This window comes from Gymnogyps californianus, chromosome 11 (genome assembly GCF_018139145.2).
Source record: "Gymnogyps californianus isolate 813 chromosome 11, ASM1813914v2, whole genome shotgun sequence".
In the NCBI taxonomy this organism is placed as follows: Eukaryota; Metazoa; Chordata; class Aves; order Accipitriformes; family Cathartidae; genus Gymnogyps; species Gymnogyps californianus.
The window spans coordinates 4,958,079-4,981,955 of record NC_059481.1 but is presented as its reverse complement, the minus strand read 5'-3'; the positions used below and the strand labels follow the sequence as shown (position 1 = coordinate 4,981,955).

Genomic DNA, 23,877 nt, shown 5'->3' with positions numbered 1-23,877 from the left:
CTGCGTGGAAAAAAAGATATATGGAATGGTCACTTTATCTTGACTCTTTGCTGAAGTCTGTCTAGAACTGATCTCGTACACACATGATACATCCAAGCTGTGCTCCGTAAGTGTAAACAGGATCTGGAAAGGAGATGAAAAAAAGATCACTTTCGGAGGAGCATTGAACCAAGTAAATGACAGACTTTTTGCTCTAGGGACTTTTGCCCTCTTTCCCATGAGTTCTAACTCTTGGGATTTGTGGCAGAGACACAGTCTAGATGTAATCCAAGTGATTTGTTTGCTTGTTCTGTGGTTACCTGAGCTGTTCTCCTGCCTTACACAATCTTGCTAACTTAACATCCTAGCTCAGATAAAAGAAAACAATAGCAAGATGGTTTCAGCATCAGACAATCCTGTTGCTTCCTGATCCCTGTTACTCTGGTAGTTTAGAATCCCTAGGTCTACAATCTCATTTAATTTATAACCTCCAGAAATGCAGATCATCTCAGATTAGAAATCTCTAATTAGTCCACATGGCACCTTGTGATACAATTGTTAGTAAGTTCAGTCATGCTCTTGGTAGTCAGGCTAGGGATGATTGCATGGGTGTCTCAACACAAGGATGCCAAGGAGTACTATTCAGCAGCCATATTTCTTTGAAGATGATACTTTTTAGGTGCAAGAGTTGTCAGATGCAATATCTAAGATTTCTTAAGCCAGTGTATTGACTTGTGCAGAGGTTGCGTTGGGCAAATGGCACAAAACTGACTTGATTGCTTAAAGGAACGTTCCTCTCATCACCTAGCTAGGGGTAGGGCACAGGAACACACTAACTAAAGCTGTTGGGCATGCACACATTTGTGTAAAACAACTTGTAAGTTGTATTCTTAGCAAGGTTAAAGACTGACCTGCCCTCCTACATATTCATATGCTCCATCTTGGTCAGTATTGATGCATGCTGAGTTGAGGGGAAGTCTGAAGCTTTTGTTGTTGTTCTCATGCCCTGCCTGTACATGACTTGCAAGGGATAAGAATTTGCTGTGAGTTCTAAACTGGCTTTAAAACAATGCAGTTTGTAAACCACCTAGTTTTAAAATTTGCATCCGTTTGTTCCATTCCAACATTGTCCCCACTATCATAGGTAGCACTAGCATCACAGTTGCTGGAGCAGAAAATGTCATTCTTTGCTGTAGTCCTGACCACATTCGTGTATTTTTGGACATTTTTGCTTGTGTGGGAAGATAACCCTTGAGATGCTCAATGCTCAATTTCTGCCATGCTAAGGGATTATGCAGTGTATAAACCTTGGGTACAACTATGTTGTTACATTTTGTTACCTTGCGGATTGTTTAGCTGTTGCTAATCCTCATTCATGTACTTCTGTTTACTATGGAAACTAGTTGGCTAAAGATGATCCTTAGGAAGCAGAAGCCCAGTCGACCCGTACATTGATATGGTAGTTCCAGAGAGACAGAATTCCTCATGTGGCAGAGTTCTCACCAGGCAAAGTTAATAAAACAATTCGGTTTAGTTTATTCTGTTGAAGTAAGGGATTAGGCATTTGACTGCAAAATGGGAAACACAATTACAAAAAGATAAAATGTATTTTCAATGTGTACCTAGTGTTCAGAGCTGCTTTGCGGGGGAGTTTTTGAAAACATTAAGAAAATGCACACCTGAATGTGACTTTTGAGACTCACCCTCTTGTTTTGCTCCTAAATCTCTCTCTATATCTGTCACTCTCCTCTCAGAAGTAGTTTTTTAGTATATATGAATTTCCAGAACTTAATCTTTTTTCTCTCCTTATGGTAATTAAATGGTAACTAATATTGCAATGTAAAAAATATGGTAATTAAAAATGCAAATGTTGTTCCTGTTCAGGGGAAGAATTCAATTTCACTGTCTGAATGTCTGACTGTTTTCCATTTGAAGAAGCACAGTTTAATACTTGATGCAAATTCAGTTGAGGTGTCTTTTTTTTTTCCTTCTATTTCAGGGTCTTGCCCAGGGTTGGCGTTTCCATTGTTTTCTCCATTGCTGATTTTTTTTTCCAGAACAGGCAACTAGTGCTAGCTTGCAGAACTGTGTAATTCTATTTCTTAGAAATAGTGACCGACCAGTTTGCTAATACTAGAAAATCAGCTCCTCTCCAGCAGTTTAGAAAGACTGAGCCTGATGCATAAACATAATGACTGTAATATCTGAGAATGGAGTGCTAAACCTGCATATTCCTCCCACATACTCACACATGCGCCTCTGTTTTGGAGAATTCTGTCCTAGTTTTAGTACTGAGAACTTCCAGACAATATTGTCAGTTCCTGTAGAAATGCAAGGCAGTGCCACTTTCCTAGTATGCATCAGACGTTGCAGTGTAAGCCTTTGCTTCTAGTGATTCATTGACAATTGTATTTCTCTCACTAGACTCATGTTTTCTCTCAGCCAATTGCTGTATAAAATAAATCTTTCACTAGTGTGCCTTGAGAATGTTCCAGTGTTCTCTGGGATCCTTACTAATATGCATTATTACATTTTATCTTTTTCTCTAGATCCTTCAAAAACCAACTCCAGAACTAAAGCATCAGTTGGCCTCTTTCTCCAAGCGGGTTGCTGGTGCTGTTACAGAGCTCATCCAATCAGCAGAAGCAATGAAAGGTGAGTTGGGCAGCCTGGCTACCAGTACAGTGTGCCTTTTACTCCAGAGATGATGATCTGTCATTTTTGTAGTTTAAAACAAAACCAAAAACTAACAAAACCCCTTTTAGTATGTTCTAGGTGTCTTGGTACCACCTACTTACATTCTTTTAATTTCTCTGCTGGTATTCACTTGTTCAGTGTTGGTAAACATGTCTATTTGACCCTCTCCCACTTCATATGATTGGTCATAAGTCATCTGTAAATCACATGGCCTTTGAAGATGGAACCATCAAGCAGAGCACTCAAGAGCCACAACAGCAGAAAACAAAATACAGTATCACTCCTCTTGAACTGGTGGCTGAATTGTAATTGGATGGCTAGTTCCATTCCTTATGTTCATGTTTGTTCAGTCAAAATAAGTCCTTTGCTTTGCAGTGATACTTGCTTTTCAACTTCAAATAAAAGGGGATACCATCATCTTACTGAATTAATACTCAGCCTCTAGCAATGACGTCAGTTTTAGGTCTGTTGTGCTTACAGTCCTCTGTCTGGGTCCTGCCCTGACAAAGTATGTTAATGAAACAACGAGACTTCAGAAAATTGTGGTCTGGATGATTTCCTGAACTCTTAGAATTGAACAATTTGTGGACAAATATAAATTCAGCACTCAAATAAGCAATGAATTTTATTTCTTAGCAGAAGTTCACTGTTTTTATAAGAGATGAGTGATACTTTTCTCGGATACTGACTTCCTTAGTAAAATTTTTATCCGGTGATGCATGTGAACTCTTAGGACGACAGTTCTAACATTCTACATTTTAAATGAGATGAATACATGTTAAGAGTGGTGTTATTAAATATTAGACCACTAGTGCTGAAGCACATCTACTACCAGATTTACGGGGAACTTTAGTCTAAAGAAATCTTCACAGCCATCAGAAAGGTGTACGAGCATTCTAATCTCATAGGTAACAGAATGCTACAGTAAAATATTTTGAATAAAGCATTGTAATAACTTTTTTTAATTCTGCCGCCCTTCCCCCCCCCCCGGCTTCTAGTAAATTCATATTTGTTCAATCATTCTTTCCTAAGCTAGGCTAGAGAAAAATACACTCATTTTTCTGATATTCTGTGTAATATACACTGCAGGTTTTCTTCAGTTATTTCCTGCTTTTATCAGTACACATTCCTTGGAAAAGAATCCTGACTAAACACTTTTCATATATGGGAATCCCTTATTATTTTCTTATGGTTTTTTTTTTCCTCTATCTCTTAATATAGTTACTCTGTTTCATATAACAGTGATCCACATTATGGTTTTTCCCTGTTCAGGTAAATTTTTTTAATTTTTCAGCCTTTTCTGCACTCTTTCTTATGTTTAGAAATTTCCATTTTCATTTGCTAAAAAGCCAAGCCAATATCAGAATTTTTCTATTCCCTAAATGCTTTTTAAAAATCTTTTTATTGTCCTTATCTTTGGAGACATTTATTCATTTCCAGTAGTTTTTGCATTTTAATTCATATTCATTAAAATAAAGATTCACTTTTTATTTCTTTTTTCACTTACTGCCTGTAGGGGATTTTTTTTTTATTCACTTTAGAAGCTTTTTTGTGGAAAGTAAAACGTCTTTTAACCATTCCCAATTTTCATTCCTAATTTTCATTTATAGATCCATGATAAAATTCTGTCTCCTAACCAATTTAGCATGTAAATGTTTTCACCTTTGTGAAATGCCTTTTCTTGTAGAGGAACTGCTACATTTTACAAGTTTGGTTTTGACTGTGTTTATACATGCTGCCTGTATCAAAAATATGTTTTTCCTTGCTTATCTGCCAGTATTAAGGTTTAATATAGAATTCCTTCATCTTGTACACCATTTGAGCTGAGAAATTGTCTTTGGTAATGTTTTGATATTTGATATAAAATACATACATATGTACTATATAGGGATTAGCAGCATGAAACATAGCTCACTAGGATTACAGTGCCATGTACTTCAGCTTTCTCCCAGCACATCATAAATAGGAGCCAGTCATTTTGTATTCTCCTCTGATTTGGTCATCTACAGCAGAAACTGCCTCATTCTTTAGCTGGTGCAATGTTGATCCGTAAGCATTCAAGGTTATTTCCTTTGTTTGATGAATCAGACATGGGTTATGCTATTCCTGATGCAAAGTGCCAGTATCCTTCTCCCCAGTTGCTCTTCCTTAATAACGATTAATGTTTCAGTTGATATTTTAATATTAGGTTCACCCAAACTTTCTGATCCAGTTTCAATAACTTTAACAAGGCCTTAAGAGATTTTTTTTTTTCCCTTTGTTTTTTTTCATTCTAGCTTAGTCTTCCTTTGCCTGGTGTACACTGCTTCCCATCCTTTTCTGTTTCTATCTGTGACATCACTTCCTCCCCTTGCCCTTAGTAGCTACAAACTTAGTTTTCTTTCTGTTTTCCTTTTCTCTCTCCACCTGATTTTCCTTTTGGCTGTTTCGTTGCTTCTCTCAATCCAGAACATGGATGCTTTCTGAACCTTGTCATCCAGAGAATAATGTTATGAAATTGAAAATAATAATGCACTGAGAACTTACAAAAATATGAGATCATCTCCAGCCAAGTATTCATTTTGTGGACCTACAAAATTTCTTTAAGCCAAGAAAAATGCCAAAAACTCAACCAAAAAAAAAAATTGACCTTTGGATATGTTACAGAAACTGCTTTGGCCTTCTCTACGTTGCTGTTAGAAACAAATTGCCAAAAGCATGCTTTCTTCAGTCAATACTAGCTTCATCTCTAACCACTGCCAAAAAAGAGACTCTGAAAAGTGTGTTGTGGATGATTATCTGTTGTCTATAACATGTCCTCTTTACCATTCTGTCAGACTTCTCAATGCACTTTACAACTTGGTCAAGTCAGAAATCATCTTAGTAAGAGCTCTGATAAATCAAAGTTGAGTGACAGCTAGTTTTGTTCCCAGTATGGACAGTATCTCTTTTTGAAGCTGCTTTGGTTACACAGTTCTTAATAAAGTTAGTTTCATAACAGAATAATCCTGCTAAATACTTTTTTTCACTCTGACTTACATTTTGCTCTCAGTGGCATAAACTACAGTGGTTTTATGCCATTATGGTACTAAAATCAGCTTTCTGCAATGTGCATTTCGTATTTGACACTTGAAGTGTGATTGTAAATCACCCTGTTTGAATGGCAGCTCACAGTGGCACTGAAGTTATTGTCTTCGTCTCCATTAATTTCAGGGACAGAGTGGGTGGATCCAGAAGACCCAACAGTCATTGCGGAGACAGAGCTACTAGGGGCTGCAGCATCAATTGAGGCTGCAGCAAAGAAGTTAGAGCAGCTGAAACCAAGAGCCAAGCCAAAGGTGAGTGTCCATCCCCATTGTTTCTTTGAAGTTAATAAAGCAGAAGATGCATATAGCCCATATATTGGTGTATACTTGTTACTGTCCATGATAAGGGCATAAACAATCAAACCTTGCATCAGTCTCGGTGCCACTAGACACTGCACTGGATGGGACTTACCCCTGAAGGAAGAGGGTAAAAAGATGCTTTTCAGGGAGTCAAGCACCAGCCATGAGCAAGCAAAGGAAGAAAAGCCAAATGTTAGAAATGCTTTTAAGAGTTACAGCATGATTACTGTTGATTATTTACTTTTCTGTTTCCAAACACATTTTACTGATGTGAAAAGTCATTGTCACTTGCTTTCCTTTGAAGACCTTTTGTTCTCATCTGAATGTGTGTAGTATAGCAGGAGAAAGCAGCAGCAACACAGAAGGGATTCAGCAGAATGCAAAAGACCTTCAGGATTTTCTAAGATTAAAAACATAGCATTTTATGCCATGCTAAAAGAGTAGCTGCTTCAGTATCAAATCAGATATGTGGTATGACCATCTCTATTTAATTTTCCTGAAGGAAAATATATTACAGTTCATTATGAAAGCAAGTAGTGTTGCATGTTGCCAGGTCATTTCAAACATGTCTCTGAATATATTATATAAAATTAAGCCAACTATTTTCATGCGTGGTACAGAGGGAATATATGAAACTGCTCTTACTTATGGTTGTATGCATAGCTCACAAGTCTGGCTCACAGAGAATTGCTACGTTTTGCCTAGTGTGGAATAACAGGCAGGTTTTAGAAGAAATTACCATGTTGCCTAGAATTGCATCTCTCTAAAATGAAAATCATGCTTTGGCTGTGTAATTGACTTCAGGAAAGGACGATGTATCTATTTCCCTGTTTATGCTGCTTTGTAGGTGCAAAACTCTAAGTAAAGCTAATGAGAAGTCTTTTTAGAAAGCAGGGCCTCAAGAACATTCAGTGTTGGATGATTGTTTTCAGTGCAGGGTGGTATTTGTCATTCAGGAACATCAGATGAAATAGTTCTTGGTAGCTTCACTCTTTGAGGACTTCCCACCCTGCTTAGTGATGGGAATAAATTAGCTCATGAAAAAGAAATGCTCTTTGTCCTGCATTTTTTAACAAGTACATGCATTTTGTTTATAAAGAAAAATGGTCCCTTATAATGAGATTCTACAGAGCAGAGGACACAGGCTGAGTCTGAGGAGAGGAAGAGTCCTCCATCACCTTTTCTATACAATCACTGCACAATAGCATATGTGTGTTGCCTAGTAACCATGGAGCAGTTTCCTTCCAACATCTAAGCCACTCCAGGGTCATTGTAATTTCCCAGTGAATACAGATCTCACACCTGCTCCTCATTTAACATGTTAATTTGAGTATCCAGTCTGCCTGTGATTTATTGGTCTGTTTATTTGTCATTTTCTGAAACTAAAATCTATATCCAACTGTTTGTTTAATTTGGGATTTAAACAGCCTTTACATCCTTTTTTAGATGTTTAATCCCTTTCACAATATGGATTGTAATACACATCAAAGGTACCAGGAAGATCACAGTGGCTCACATACCACTTTTTCTGCTGAAGACTTGTAGCTTGTACCCTCCCAGCGTAGGATTTCCTGCTTTGAACAGGCTCTGTCTTTCTGATGCTCATCTTTGACAACATACATAGTGTTATAGCGTGAATGCCCAGGCTAGGTAAGGGGGTTGATACAATTGATTTTTCTTATGCTTGGTCTATGAAATGCAGGAATAGTAGCTATCTCCTACAATGGAACAGACCGCTGGTCCAGCTAGCCCAATATCCTGCTTTGGTTAACAGTAATCACCATCAAGTGAACTTGCAGAGAAGTCCTTAGTTGGTAATTTTAGAATAATCTGCCTGCAGGAAATCCATCATCTTCATCATTATTAATTGGTGGCTGATTCTCTATTTTTGGGTAAGCTTCTGTTACTGGGGCAGGGAGTGGGAGTCGTTTGATTTAGGCTTGAAATTTTCATCTTTGTGTGTTCCAGTTTGTCTATTACCTCTAAAGAAAAAAATCAATAGTTGAAGGTAGGGCTTTTTCTCATTTGTTCCACTATTTTAATTTTTTGGATACTTTTGGATGTTTTTAATTCTTCTTTTCCTTGTTTTCTTTTCGTATTTTTACACCTATCATACCCCCTTGATGTCTTAGACTGAGACCAATAGCATGAGATGTCTTCATTTTTCCGCTACTGGGAATCATCTTACCCCAGAGAACAATCTCTAATAAGACACAGACCTCCTAACTGCTGCCCATATTTTATTGTATGATGCATATTCTGTTTGCTTTAAATCCTGGTCGTTTGGCTGCTGATGAATGTGCTCCTAAAATGCTCAGTCCGCTAGTCCACTGCCCCATTGATACCCTGTCAATATCTGTCTTTCTTCTGAGCTTATATCTTGCAAGCACTTTGAGGACTCTCCTAAGCAGGTGTTGTTACTCCTCCCTGTAACACAAAACCTGTTCAGTATTGTCATTGCAGTGTTCAAGGTGGGGAATGATCTGTGAAGCAACAAGATCTTTATTGTTTATTCAGCAAGTTTTGGCTGTCATATTTCCTTTAAGTACAATTATGTTTTTCCTGAGTGTGGACTCTTTTTTTTCTGTTTTCCATTTTTGGAGGGTCAAGTGTCTTGTAATGCAGCCACATATTCCTCCTATTATGCAAATGTGCCACTGGCTGTAAAATAACAACCCCCCAAAATTAGTAATTTTTTGAAGAAGAAAAACATTTTGTCTAATAAAAACCACATGCTTCACTAATGCTGGAAAAAAAATACTTTTAAGGAAAAAGGTGTGCTAGATGAGGTACAACAGCAGAGAGCATTGCTGTACCTACCCTATTCTGTTGGTATGCTCTTCATGCTTCTATGCAGGCTTATGCCTTCAAACACAAGTGTCTTTAGTAGTGAATAAGAGTTCCCTGCTGTTAGCCTTCAGCAGTTTGTCCTTTTTTTTTTCCCAAGATGAATCAAACCTGGATGCCTTTTTCTGCAGGACTCTGTGTGATATGTTTGATATATTAGGTTGTTATTTAATCCAACTATATATCAAACATATTCCTACAGTGTCCTGCCCTGTCTCCGGGGGTTTTAACATAGTAGAAGGCAATATGAAGGAGTACATTCACTCACAAGCAGGTTTAGAAGACTTCCTGCAGACTCCTAGTCTGATTTAAAATATATACATGAGGGGCTCCTTCATCAGTAGAGTTGCTCTTGGAGGGACTTTTAAGTTGTGTAGGGCCTTTTATGACAGTGAGCAGCAGCTGTGCCAAGAACTGACTTTCACTGAAATGGTTATTGTGTTTTCCATGGCTCACTGCAGTAACTTACCCATATTGGTTTTCTCTTTATGAAATAGAAGATGAGAGCTGCTTCAAAATAAAATGGTTTGTCTTTTGTTATTTTTTTCTTCTGTTTAGCAATGAGATTGAGGGCTCATTTGTTCTCCTACTAACCCTGACTTTATTTATGCTACCCCTAATAATGGAGATTCTATAGAAAACTGGTTAAAATACAGTACAAAACCATCTCAAATTATATTTTTTTTAATGGCGCAATCATCATTTTCAGGATATTTCATGCTACAGACTTTGTAGCTAGCCTAATAATTTTGGTTTGTCTGTTCTGGTGACTTCATTTTCCAATTCATTTATACCCGTACGTAGTCAATAACAGCTTATTAGTTTAAGCTTGCGGAAAAAGAGATGCTGACCTTCATGGGGGCTACTTGAGGAAGGAGTAGCTAATCACCTGTCTCATAGATCTGGTTTTCTAAAGAAACCCAAGTAGCCCTCTCAAGTAACTAAAATCTTACAAGGTGACATTTTCTGCCATGTATCACATCATCGCTCCTAATTTTGTTCATGAAGGCTGTGAACTGACACATGTTGTGAGGGTACTGTTGATGAATGTGAACTTAAGACAGTTCAGGACACATTCTTTAATAATGGGAATGGGTAGAAGAATTACTTCTCTTGTAGGGCGTTTTGCTGTGTCCAGTCTTGGGCTGCTACATGTCCTTATTGCTAAGGAATGCTCTTTGGAGAGTACAGGCAGGTAAACATACCCACAGCGCTGACTGAGCATTGTGCCTACTTCCCCATTTCAAACACGAGTATCCAGCCCTTAGATGTCATACCTGCGAATGCTGAAGGGAAAACTGCAGGGAAGGACTAGAAAACAAGGATTTGTTAGAAAAAATGAAAACTCAACAGAAGTTCCACAGTTTGAGTGCTGTGTAAGGCTACTTCAAAAATAAATTCTCCACAGAAGGGATCAACTGTCAATAGAAAACTTTTTTCCAGAAATAAAAGAAGTTGTGAGATGACAGGAAATGTAGGATTTGGAAGTTTGAGAAACTCGGGGTGTGGTTTCTTCTCCCTACCCCCCAAATTTCAGTATAATTGGAAAGAAATTCATTTGGTACATGGGGGGGGGAATCTGTTATGTGATGAGATACTAAGGTTTAGCTATCTGTTTTCCTGCTGAGCTTTACCTGCTGCTCCACGGTGGAAGTTAATCCAGCCATTGTACAATAGCATTGTCAGTAATGCAAGATTTGATTTATCTGCATTCCCTTTGAAAGTAGTCATTTTTGCTTTGCACTTATGTGCAATATTTAGTCCACTCACTATGCTGAACTGAGTTCAAACAACTACTTCAGTCTCTTTTTGGTGGCTAGTTTTTTGTAAATTGAATACCATCTGGGCACATACACAGCTGCTTAATAGGTCAGAGTATGGCCATGGGCATTTTATTAAGCTTTATGAAAGAATGACACCTCCTTCATAATAAATAAGCAGATACTGAAATGCTCACTCGCTTAAGTTTGAATTCCTGACAACACTGACATATAAAGAATAATACACATAATATATTTTGTTATGTTGGAAATGAAAATGTAAAAGCTCTCAAGAACAGGGAGCCTTGGACAAAAGTAAAAGTGCAGTAACAGTCTGTTGAAAGTAAAAGTGCAGTAACAGTCTGTTAAATTGACTCTCATCCAGTGGTACTTTTGTTGATATTTCAGTTTAAGTCTTTAGTCAAATCAAAGTCAACAATGCATCTATTTTAATAATGAAAAGAAATCTGATAGTGACTATACTGAATTCCACTTAGTCACTTTGGTTTTGTGATGTTGTGGTTGAAGTAAGAGTTTTATAAATAGGACTTGAGGCCTGTCGCATAAATTCAGGACCAATGTGATTACCACTTGGATATAATAATGGTCATGATGTTACATTACAAGCATTGCCAAAAATTCATGTGGAACATGACTTGCTCACCTTACAAAGCAATTTCTTATACTCTTATTACAAAGACCTATGCTTCAGTTGATCGGATTAGCCCAATAGCAAGGCAAGACAAATACTTTTCCTTGAATTAGGTGGCTTTTCCTAAAGGATAAGAAAAACTTTAAAGTGCCAAACAACTTCATCTACACATCAGTTCTTATTTTCAGATCATTCTGTTTTTCTGGTGTCTATGGATGCTATAGTTTCATCTCCTGGACTTTGTTTTAGTTATGTGGCAGTTATGTGAAGTGCTGTAGGACTAAGCACTGCTTGATGTGCCATTTTGTAGTGATTTGTAATTGCTCATAATGATCTTTTATTTTATAATTGACTACTATTTCATCAGATTGCAGTAACAGGAGAACTAAACCTGACTTAAATTTAGATGCATGCGCTTAGATTTGCAAATGAAGTGCCCAGTTTTCTAACTCAAAGCCCACTTAGCTGGTGTTCCTAAAGTTAGTTATTTGACACAAGAATGCTGTGGTTACATAAGTTGGAAGAAACTTGTATTTCAAAAGCCTCATCTCTCACAAGGTGGTCTGTTCTGGTGTTGTATCCACTAGCCCTACTGGTCATACTGCATTGGATTCTGGTAGGCTTGTGATTTGCTCACAAACAAAATACATTCCGTTGGTTTATTTTGTATAAAAAAACAATCAGAATACATGGCCCAGGCCTGGTTCTGTTTAAAATAACAATAACCATTTACCTCTATTTTGTTAACTGTTCAGAAGCTAGTAGGCATGCTTAAATGGATAGATGTTTTCAGTATTTGTTTAAATGATTAGGAAGTCAGGGAAGTTGTTTTATGGAACAATGGATTTGCATTTTAAATAGCAAGAAACCTCATTAGGAACACCTGATCTCTCTATTTGCACATGCTTGTTGAAAGACACGTTTGGATGACTGAAGTGTTCCAGACAGACCTTTGGAACTTCCTGTCTCCAAGATGACTAAACGGGACTGCTTCACAATGCTGCTCTCTGTGAAATGATAGCTGTTAAATCTATGTACTTGCTTGGTATCTACGTTACATTTCTTAGTACAGGTGAATGAAACAATATACATTTATCACTGTTCTTTTTTAATGCTTTAAGTCTCTAAGTATTTAGAAAATGCTCTACCTAGTTTAGCAATCCTGGAAGCCAGTATTCTAGCACTACAAAGATAATCTTGATATGGAAAAACAAGAATTTCTTTTCAGAGCTGGACTTTTCTGAATGTAGTTTTGAGTACCCCTAGTGGAGGTAATGTATTAGAAAGTTGAAGCAATTCTTTCAGTATCTTGTCTGATACTCAATTTCATGTGTGAGCAGCCACAAGGGCAACTTAATATTTAAATTCACTCATGTTGACTCCCAGCTTTAGTCCACATGAAACTCCTTTGCAGAAAATGATGTTGTAGGTCTGACTGAATTTACTGATGTGTTCCAAAATCTTCTTGTCTCACTTCGTGTACGTCCTCGGTCTTGAAAATACAACTGCTTTCAGGTGAATAATGTGTGACATTGTTCTTTCTTGGTTATAGCAAGCAGATGAGACTCTGGATTTCGAAGAGCAGATCCTGGAAGCAGCTAAGTCCATTGCAGCTGCTACCAGTGCCCTCGTGAAGTCAGCTTCAGCAGCCCAGAGAGAACTGGTAGCACAGGGAAAGGTGGGTAAACAGGACAAGTAGCAACAGTGGGGGGGGGGAAACACCAAAACTGAATCTAGTCTCTTAACTGTTCTCTGTTAAAACAGTAGGAAGGAGCTTGGGAGTGACTAATGAAAATGTAAATCTTTCCATTGGTCATAACAATACATGGCCTAGGCCTGGTTCTGTTTTAAAAAAAACACAATTATGTTTGTTTAAACCTTGCAAGTATAATCAAGTGTTTGGCTCTTCAGATGTTTCAGCTGTGGGGAGTTTTTATGTTTGTGGGTTGTTTTTTTTTCATTTCATGAAGATCTGTGATTCAAGCTAGTAATGTATAGTCCCACAAGACAGCCTGGGGGTTCAAAAACAAATGTCACAGTATACGATACCACCCTGGACCAGAATAGCAAAGGGCCTCACTAATTGTGGCCTCAACGTTTTGTTGTCTGATTCAATAGGGACACAGACCTGCATGCAAATTCAGTACATGTAAGTGGACGTGCTTGTAATCATTGTTGGGACCAACAGGAAGAGTGCTTACAACATATGTCGGCTTTTTGGTCTGGTCAGGATTGAGGTCTTTGTAATTCATTTCATATCCATCACTGGTTTTTTTTCGCAGTTAATATACTTTGAAACTTAAAATCTGAACATCAAACAGATATGTTGCCTGTGAGAACAATTTGTTATAGGATCATTGTTGTATAATTATGGTTTCCAATTTCATCTAATTCTTTATTCTGAGCAGACTGTGTTATGGATCCTGTCACAAAAGTGCTATGCTGTCTACTTCAGCTAGGATTCCTGGGGAGCTTGTGCTTTTAGTTCCAGCAGGAGCACAGAGCACTTGTTTCAGAACAATAATGATGTAACTGTTTGAAAAGACCCACCATAAGCTGTAGCTACGGAACTTACCAATAATGCATAAAACAAGATATTATTAATACCCATTGAAATCTGGCTGTGGAGACAGTCCAAAAAATGAGAATTGTGATTTACCTGCTTCGCTTAGATTATTGTGCAGTCAGCTTTTATGTGATAAGACCTGTTATTATTTAGTTTCATTATGACATACAGCTTGCTTTACTTTCCCCACCACCACCACTGTAAAGTTATACAGAATAATACAGAATGTATTTCTACCCTGGTACCAGCCCTGAATCTTCCTCAGGCAGTTTGGGCTTCTTTGCTCCCACAGATACATTTCTATTTGTGTCTTTCAGATTGAGGCTAACAGCACTCGCATCCTACTCCATCCAAGTTCAGATAATTCCTAAAACCACTTTAATCTCTCTGAGGAAAGCTGTAGCTGTTCTAATAGAAGCACATCTGTCAAATATAGTGCCATATTAGCAGATCTGTTCAGACTGCTTTACTGAATTTAGCTGTTTTGCTTTATCCATCACTCTGCTATAGTAACTTGCTGAAAGATTAGGAATTTTTGCAGTGAATGGCTTTTACTGATAGTTTCTTGCCTGCTTGGAGGATCTGCAAATACTACTGTGGTCTTTAAGGGAAGAAATGAATCCCAACCAAAACCAAAATTTAACGAAACATCAATCTTCAGAATCAGTTGTGGCACATCCTCTGATTATGATACTCCTCACAAATAAATGAAGCCATTAAGATACTTCTGAAATAATGAAGCCCTAACCCATTTTCCTTCTTCTCTTTCTTTACTAATTACTAGTGCTCAGGTAATTGTCACTGTGGGGTATCCTCTGACTGCTGTGGTAGCCTGTATCTCCAGGTCAGCCAGAAGTACAGGAGGCTGGCTTCTAAAATGACTGACCAAATTCTTGCCCATAGTGAATGGCTCCAACCTGCCTGGTGGGAAGATTTTGTTATTGATATCAGGGGCAATGTTTTGCTTTTGTAAGAAACCTTCTAAGGCATGTGGTATGGACTCCTCCCAGAAGAGCATGGCTGACACGTAGGCAGGAAGGACAAGTTTGATCTGCTCCACATCCATCGCTTCAGTACTGAACAGTAAATGGTACTGACTTTTGGCTTAGATTCCTCACTGACCTTTTTATTTGGTATGGAGGCAGTGGGAAATTCTTACCCAACTGCATGGATATGTGTGAACCAGGCACGTTCTTGTCCCAAATAAATTTCCAGCAGTGCTTGGTAAAGGCTGTGAAAGTATCTTACAGGGCAAATTGGTGCAATATTGTAGTTGAAGAGTTTGCTAAAGAAATTTTAAGTGAAACTACTTTCCCCTGTGGAATTCTTATAAAAGAATTAATTTGATGTTAGGCAACCGTTTCCATTTCTGCAGTATAGATGAAGTCTGGGAAGTTGGATCTGATCTATCTTCTTCCACACCATCCCCCTATTCACTCACACATGTGCGCACACACAAAATTCAGACACCACTAGACTCCTGCATCTGTGGTCTACTTAAAATACGTTTTCTGGGGATGATTAAGCAAGACAACCTTGAAACCTAAAGAATTCAGGGACCTACTGTATTCTTTTGTATAACTGACTTCTCAAATGCCTCATTTGCTTTCCTCAAATGCCATTATCAGGCACGAAGGCAGTTAGGGGGCTTCCCTGTGGAGCTTTCTGTTTTGTACCTTCCCATAGTGCCAGAATCAGAAGAGATTCAGGAATGATGTAAATCCAAATACGTTGTGGAGACAGAAATAAGTTATTTTAAAGGCCAGGAGATTAGGAACTACTGCTTCAACTGTTGCTTAGGCCAAAGTCTTGGCTGCATCATTACTCTGGGACTTCTACACATGTTCCAAGGATGGGGCAATTCAAGCAGCATAGCAAGCTGGACACTACATAAGCAGGCAGATGTGTGCTGGAAGCACACTTACTCTGACAACTAACTTTCAGTTGGATTTTCTGCTCCTATGTGTGCTGGGCATAGTCACAGGTGCAGGTGTTTCCTTTTTTCATGGATTACTGTTTGTCTAAATCTGAGACAAAGCAATTGTATTTTCTATTTCATTGTAAGCCATCTCTGAACTGTTTTTTCAGGTTGGAGCAATCCCTGCAAATGCAGCTGATGATGGACAATGGTCTCAGGGACTTATTTCTGCTGTGAGTAACTACTTCTCTTAAGGAAAACTAGCACCTTTTCTGAAGAAGTAATATCCTGTGAGAATACACAGTGACTCTTTTTACTGTCTCCTAGGCCCGAATGGTGGCAGCTGCAACCAGCAATCTCTGTGAAGCAGCTAATGCCTCAGTACAAGGCCATGCTAGTGAGGAGAAGCTCATCTCATCTGCCAAACAAGTGGCAGCTTCTACGGCACAGTTGCTTGTGGCTTGCAAAGTGAAGGCTGATCATGACTCTGAAGCCATGAGGAGGCTACAGGTACTTGTGTTCTTAATTACTGAAAATCCATAGTAGTGCTATGTAAATGCTGTTTTAGCACTGCGTGAACAAACCCCAAATTTTAGGAACAGTTTCTTGAATTTTCAGAATTCTGTTCAGTTTTTCTTCCTTGTGGGATTCTGGGGCACTTCCGTTTATCAAGGATGAAGTGATTGTGCATTTGTCATTATTCAGCAGTAGCTACAGCTCACTTCACTACTTGTTTTATTCTTCATTTTTAAAAGATGTTGAGATGCAAATGTTGACTGGCCTGTGCCATGCCCTGGTTTAGGTGCAATATTGATAGATTCATATTCATGATAAGCCACAGGAATACATGAGCTGAGAATGTTTATTACGTGCATTTTTATAGTGACTGAGTATAGTTGGTTTCTCTGCAACTACTCTGCATTCAGTTAGACTCCCAGTGAGCCTGCAAACAGGTAAGCACACTTAACTTGGTCGCACATGAGTATCCTCCTGACTCCTGCAAGATTATGCATATGTTCAGCAAAGTACTTGTCTGAGTTCCAGCCTGGGTTGTGGTCAGTTTTCCTTTGTTTCTAGGAGTCAAGAGACAGCAATTGTAGATAGAACATTTCTAAAATGGAGAATCATTGTCAGACAAAAAGAACAGAAGCTGATGCAACATCTCAACTAAAGTCTGATTTAACTATTTTACGTGTAACTGATTCCCTTTTACATTACACATCCATTTCATGTTGAGCTTCTCTGAACTATTACTGAATTAACACTGTTTTACGACAGGTAAAATCTAAAGTCTCCGGAAGTTTTGTTTAAGGGTGTTCACTTTAAAAATGGCTACAGCCTTCTCTGACATCCTGTCCTGCAGGCTCAGCCTGGAATGTAAGAACTATTTCAGCTCCTTTTTCCATACCATCAACATGGAGTATCTTTGGTGATAGTGAAATTTCCCCTTTTTCTCTTATTTGCACAGATGCTACTAATGGACACTCAATATAACAGTTCATGTATGGATAGGTAGAATAAAGTCCAACAGAAATACATATGACTAAGTATCTGTCTGAGCAAGAGGAATTGATGTCATCATTTTTTTCAAAGTAGAAAAATGGGTTAAATATTTAGGAGGAAAAAAATGTATGAGTGTGTGTGAAAAATCTGTCTGTTTCTATAGAAAACAGTGGCATGTTAATGTTATCTCTAGGGATGAGATGGTTTTAGTGCTTTATAGTGGATTCATATAGATTGACTTTGTCAAGGGTCTGTGGGGGAGGTATCAGTAACTGGAAGATAGTTCTGACTAATGCAACCTGCACTTTAATATCCAAATGCCAAGATGGGTCTGAAGGAATTTTAAATGCAGAACGAACAATAGAAACAGGAACAAAATCAAGTACTAGAGACTTTTCTCAGCTCTGCCAGGAAATTCAGGGTACTCGGTCACTGTAGGCAAATGTTATTAAATAGACATTGAATGTGAAAAGTTGGAAAGGAATGTGAAAAGTGAACGAGCCTAAGCATGGATTGAAACTGAACTTTCCCATTTTACCAAGCTTCATAATAGTCCCAAAATGAATAATGAAGGGAAAAGCAGTTTGCACTTGGAAATAACGTCCTTTATCATAGCAACACCAGTGAATTGATGTCTACCAAAAATTTTTACTGGTAGATTTGACAAAACTACTGAGGCTTTTCAGCTGGGTTTGCCCCCAGCACAAATGTTTTCACATAGCTTTAATCAATAGGTTAGGTTCAGGAGTTTGAGTGTATTAGTTTTCTCTTTTCCCCACAAACAACTGGAAGCTTTGGGAGAAGACATTTGAACTGCATTTCCCATGAATGCTAACTTGGAATGCACTCTTACAGAGTCTGTTCCAAAACTTAATGAAACAAATGGAAATGTTTCCGTTCTCTTTGGATGAACTCCAGACTGAGCAGAGCAAAGTTCAAATAATTTGTCCTTGGGTCATTTCAGGTGGGAAGAGAGTTAAGTTGAAAGGGAGATGAAGCTGGAAATACGGAGTAGGACTGGGGGGAGGTGGGGGGCAGGTTCAGAGCTGGTCCATGTGGCTTCCCCTCCTAGTGCCAGTGTGTCTCCAGCATGTGAGAGCAGGCTGTCTTGGCCAGCAGCCTGTGTGGGAATGAGTGTTCTCAGCACACGACACCTGGGGACATTGGGAACCACGGCACAGAGAACTCTACTCCTGTTCTCTCTCACTGCCTGTCACAACACTGCAAGTACCTACCCTTTTTCTGCACTTTGTGAAAGCATTAATGTTGTTTATTGGTGGTGTTGACTGATGCTGTTAGATACTAGAGTTTAGGGTTTAATACAAGAACAGCCTTACTGGATCAGATCAAAAGTTCGTTAAGCCGAATCTATATCCTGATTCCAGTAGTGGCCACTAGGAAATGCTTAGAGAAGCACGTAAGAACAGGGTAAGCATGTGTGATACTATTCTCTACTGTGTTCTTAGATTCCAAGCATTTTCAGCTCGGGAACTTCCCAAGCCAGATGCAGATTCTGTATGTTTAGTAACCCTCAGTGGTTTTCTCCTCTTAATTTATCCAGTCCTCCTTAACCCCATGTAAACTTTTAGGGTCTAATTAACACTTTTTGGGCAGCAGGTGAAGCTAGGACAGCTGTACTTATGTCTGTCCCAACGTGCTTCTGCTGATTTAAATCCACACAGTACAAATAGCTGAATGACATACAAATCCACTCCTGTAGCACACAGGTCTCAAATTTCATTTACAGGATAGGCACCTTCCCAGTGCAGGGGTTCTAGCAAGATTTAACCATTCACATCCTTCTCTTCACGAAGTATTCAGTTGCTCTTGAGAGTACCTGGTGCAAAGTAATGCTGTGCAGCATTGCAGAAGTCAGTTTGAGCAGTGATAAATTCATGTCACTTTGACCAGGCTATGTTACTGCAGGAGTGTTGATAATGTTGCTTCTGGTATCTCAACTAAATCCTTCACAATTAAGTAAGATATCTCTCCATAGCACTCCACTGTGCACTGAAGACTTATCCATGGTAACAGGTGATCTAGGTGTTCCTCTTGCTTAGGAGGTGGAAATATCTTTGAATGGTGCTCTGTCCCATTCTTTAAAGTTGCTTCTTTGCTAAAGCACTTGAAATACATTTGGGGGCCCACCTCTCAGGATTTGTACGTATAAGTGAGTAGCAAACATATAGCTAGGTCCCCCAGTCAGTCCCTCAGAATGAGTGACCCCTGACCCCTCTTAGCATTAAGTCCACATCAGCCCAGAAGTTTCTTTTCCTGCCTCTGTCCTGACATGGATGAATAGATAAAGAAGTGGAAAGGAGGAGGATTCCAGTAAGAGCCAAGAAGGAGACATAGGTGAAATTTTGGTGTATCAACCAATTTAAAATACAAAATATCAGACATAAGACTTATCTGGGACTCACAAATTTAAAGGACTGCCAGTGGTATACGAAAGGTCTCATTTACACCTCCATGCGCAGTACCCATTAAACCATGGACCATTCTTCTCCCACAGCCAGCTTTCCACCACTTTCACCAGCTTGTAGTACACTGGAGCAAATTCAGTGCCAGATCTTATGATGCTGAGCCCTATACTACCGTCACCTGTCTGTACAGGGTATTTCCTAGCCAATGGTCTTCAAGACCTCAGTGCTTCAACAAAGGTGCCAGCTCCATCTTTAGCTTTAGCAGAAGAGAGGTTTGCATTTTGTTTGTGACAAGGACTCTTCTTCCACTCATCTCCATGGGGATCACAGTAGGAGATTCCAAGGCCGCTCCTCTGGTATCCTCCTCTGTATCCATTAAACCAGTGCCTGCGGATGTGGTCATTACTGAGCAGGCAGTGTGGAATCTCTACTGCCAATATGCATTATAGTATAGCAAAGATAGCTTTGTCAATGTTAGAATGCAGGTAGCTTAGTTACCTTTTTCTTTTTGATGCACAATTGCTGATGCTGTTCAGTTTAGACAACAAAAGATGTATTACACATGTTTGACTGTTTATCTTCAGAAATCTGAGAATTTTTAAGGAAATAAAAGTTTAAATATAAGATAATCATGGCTGTGTAAGTGGCTAATTTGCCCTGATGGAAGTCCATTAATTTAAAAACTTCGTTGCCTTAAAATGTTTCTTTATACGCTAGCTTTCATTTTCTGTTCTTCCTCAAAAAAAAAAAAAATCTGATCAGTGTTGTGCATAACATAACTTGCGATGTCATCCACTGGTTTATTTCAAACTGTAGGGGAAAAAAATCTCATCTGTGACTTTCCCAACTTCCAGCTTCTTAAATAAAGGAATTGTGTTCCTCTCTGTACCATTCATTTTGAAAGATTAATTTGCTTTTCACTGGGAAAAACAAAACAAAACACACCTTTCCTGTGTAGTCAAGCAATGACGTTTTAGTTTTGATGCTCACATGAATCCATGTTATGCATTTTTGTTATTACTAAATTTCTTTTATCTTTTTCAAAGGCCGCAGGAAATGCTGTCAAGCGAGCATCAGACAATCTTGTCAGGGCGGCCCAAAAAGCAGCATTTGGGAAAGCAGAGGATGACGACGTTGTGGTCAAAACAAAGTTTGTGGGTGGCATTGCTCAGGTTGGTACAATCACCCAAGAAGTAAATCAGAGAAAAACTATCACAGAAATGTAGCCTACTGTTACAATGTCCCATCTGCTGCATTGCAGGCTGGACAAATCTATGTAGAAATCTATGATAAATTATTTGATGCCTCACTGTTAGGTAACCACTGACATAACAGCAAAGTGATATGCTGTAAGATGTCTACACTTCTTCATTGAGCGTTTACTATAATAGCAGTTACCATTGTCCAATATCTTTTATTTTTGTTCTGATGAAGTTAATGGTTCTTTTCAAACTTCTCTTATGTACTTTAAATATTCCCAAATCTTAATGGAACACTAGTTTTATATGTATATAATCAAAGAAATAGAGAGTGAGAGATAAGAACTGATCACATTTCGTTACTGTGACCATAATAAATATGGGGAAATAATAACAATATTTAAAAATAGATTCCAAGGCTTTGAGGTTGTACCAACTTCTGGATTCATTGTTATCAATGAGGAACACAATATGCTGTGGTCACTACTTAAGAGATATTGAAATTTCTGCATGTCTGTAGTACTGTCATTTTTCCTTTGGCATTTTGAGATGCAGGAAAATACTGTGGATACCCGCAGTAACGAGCGTTCAATTTTACTGTCACTCAAACATTATATTAAGACATGGTGCTTATCCTACATGTGCTAACCCCTCACCCCGATGAATGCTGGGAGAGCACAGCACTATAAAATCCATCACGGATGTATACTACAACTTTTGTTAGTCCTCTTTAAGAAACAAGTGGGAATACGATACTGTTCTTTATGGCGTAGTCCTGGAACCTGGAAAAATTTGAGCAATTCCTGCTGAAGTCATTGAAATTTGGTGCTTCTCTGGAGACTGCTCAAGGCCTAGCTGTGACTGGTGTCATGGAGAAAGAAATCTTGTTTTACAGACAGTATTCCTTGCTGTCGTAATTCATGCTTCTGTTTTCTAGATCATTGCAGCCCAAGAAGAAATGCTGAAGAAGGAAAGAGAGCTGGAAGAGGCAAGGAAAAAACTGGCTCAGATCCGCCAACAGCAATACAAATTTCTACCCACAGAGCTGAGAGAAGATGAGGGTTAACCTGCTGAGATTTTTTTCGTTTTTTTCGTTTTTTCTTCTTTTTTTTTCCTTTTTTCTTTTCCTTTTTTTTTTTTTTCCCTTTTCTTTTAAAGAAATAAGCTAAAGGGGGACAGTACAGTGAGAACTGCTCTGACAACATTCTGGTATGCCAAGCACTTACCTAAATAAACTGCCTGTCATAGCTTTGGATGAGCAGAGGGCAATAAACACTTGTTCTTTCTCATCTGGTCAGCTGAGGTGCATGATGATCAAATAATGGTACAGTGTTAGGTTCATCATTCCTGTTCCTTCCTTGACTTATATCTCAGGAGAGAATGTTTCACTTTTTACTAAAGATACTAAGTCAGTATTATTGTCACTTTCCTGATGCTTGAGGTATTTATCGTTCCTTGACTTGTTATAAAACATTCATAATATTAATAGGAAAACAGTCAAGAAATCTTTCATATGATAAATATCACATGAGCTGGTGGTTCTCCCCCAACTACCCTTGTAAAAAGAAGACCAAGACAGAGAAGGATGTATGTCTGAGTGGAGAAACACGCGTGAGTGTGGGTTTGAAGAAGATGCCTGTCCTCTTTCAGTGTTATATGGCTGGTTCACCCCAAAACTGGAGGAATTGTCTCTGCACCTGTTTGCACTAGTAGTATTACTCCTTACCTGATACCAACAAGCTTCTACGTGTACAGTATTTAGGTTTACAAAATGTGGCAATAGCCATTCTTTAAAGAGCTCAGAAAACAAAGAAATGGAAACCTTGTCACTGCCTCAATAATAGCAGGTTCATGAAGGAAAATGCTGTTTCAATTATATACCTCTAATGTGTGACTACTTTTACAGTATTATACACACATACACATGCTCTAACATTGGACTGAATAGTTTGCATTTTGTGTTTTAATTGACGTTATCTGGCTTGTACTGTGGGATTTCTGTTAGAATGTATGTTATTTAAAAAAGGGAAATGCCCAGTACAACAAAAGACTATCACAACTCCTGTTATTCAGTTAATAATTTCATTTATAATTATTTTGTTTTGAAACCTGTGGGTATTGTAGGAGAAAAGAATAAGTGATTTACAAGTAGACTTTTCCTGTAATATATTTTTTAAAAATCTGGACTCTAGGGAATTTGTTTTCATAGTTGGTATTGATGAAAATGTACTCACCAAGGAATTGCAGGAAGGAATAGCAGTAATCTATCAGCAATCTTTGTCTTCAGCTGCAGAAAGGTATGGTATGCTCTCAATATCTGTGTTGTGACCTAAAAAATAGCAATATGGGTAGAGTGAGTAACCCGTTTTACCCTGTCAGAGAAAGAACACAAATCACAGCAACTTTAACTAGCAAAAGCTAAACTACTTGACTAACTACAGAAACACTATGTCTCCTAACAACAATTTCCAACATGCCTCCAACTCCACTCAAGCCCTCTTAAATGATAATGTCAAGTCTATTTAGGTCAAAGGACGTTGCCACTCCAGTCCTTCTGAAGGCTGTGCTGTCGTTTAGATACCTGCCAAGTACATTCAGCTGAGCCTGTTATGTTATATGCATACCCACCTAGTTGTCATTGTTGCAGAAATATTTGTCTTGTAGACTCAAAAGTTAACCCCCCCTAGTGGTAGGTTTACCAGTTTAGATAGTGCTAACTCCTCATTTAAGTTACCTGCATGAGCTATAATTATCAGGAATTTTGTCACACTAGTGTTAAATATATAGCAAAAAATGACTAGAGAATTAATAAATATTAAAGTGTACAAAGATTTTTATTGTTAGAGTCTCTTCTCTGGTACTGACGTAATCAGACTCAGTAGAGTTGCTGGAGAATCCACAATCATGAGAGGAAAAAAACTGGCAAATCCCAAATGGAATCACTGGCATCGACAGATGTGCTGTG

General features: G+C 38.5%; 1 protein-coding gene across 2 annotated transcripts in view; it reads left to right on the top strand.

The window, feature by feature from the left end:
- Positions 1-22,330, top strand: part of TLN2 (talin 2) — a 113,314-nt gene extending 90,984 nt beyond the window's left edge. For both annotated transcript variants that reach the window (XM_050903200.1, XM_050903201.1), the window contains exons 50-56: positions 2,529-2,634; positions 5,869-5,993; positions 12,853-12,978; positions 15,955-16,017; positions 16,112-16,294; positions 20,760-20,885; positions 21,850-22,330. In XM_050903200.1, the coding sequence (XP_050759157.1) occupies positions 2,529-2,634; positions 5,869-5,993; positions 12,853-12,978; positions 15,955-16,017; positions 16,112-16,294; positions 20,760-20,885; positions 21,850-21,978 (858 nt within the window). In that variant the 3' untranslated portion in view covers positions 21,979-22,330. The remainder of the gene's footprint in view (positions 1-2,528; positions 2,635-5,868; positions 5,994-12,852; positions 12,979-15,954; positions 16,018-16,111; positions 16,295-20,759; positions 20,886-21,849) is intronic.
- Positions 22,331-23,877: the final 1,547 nt, after the last annotated feature.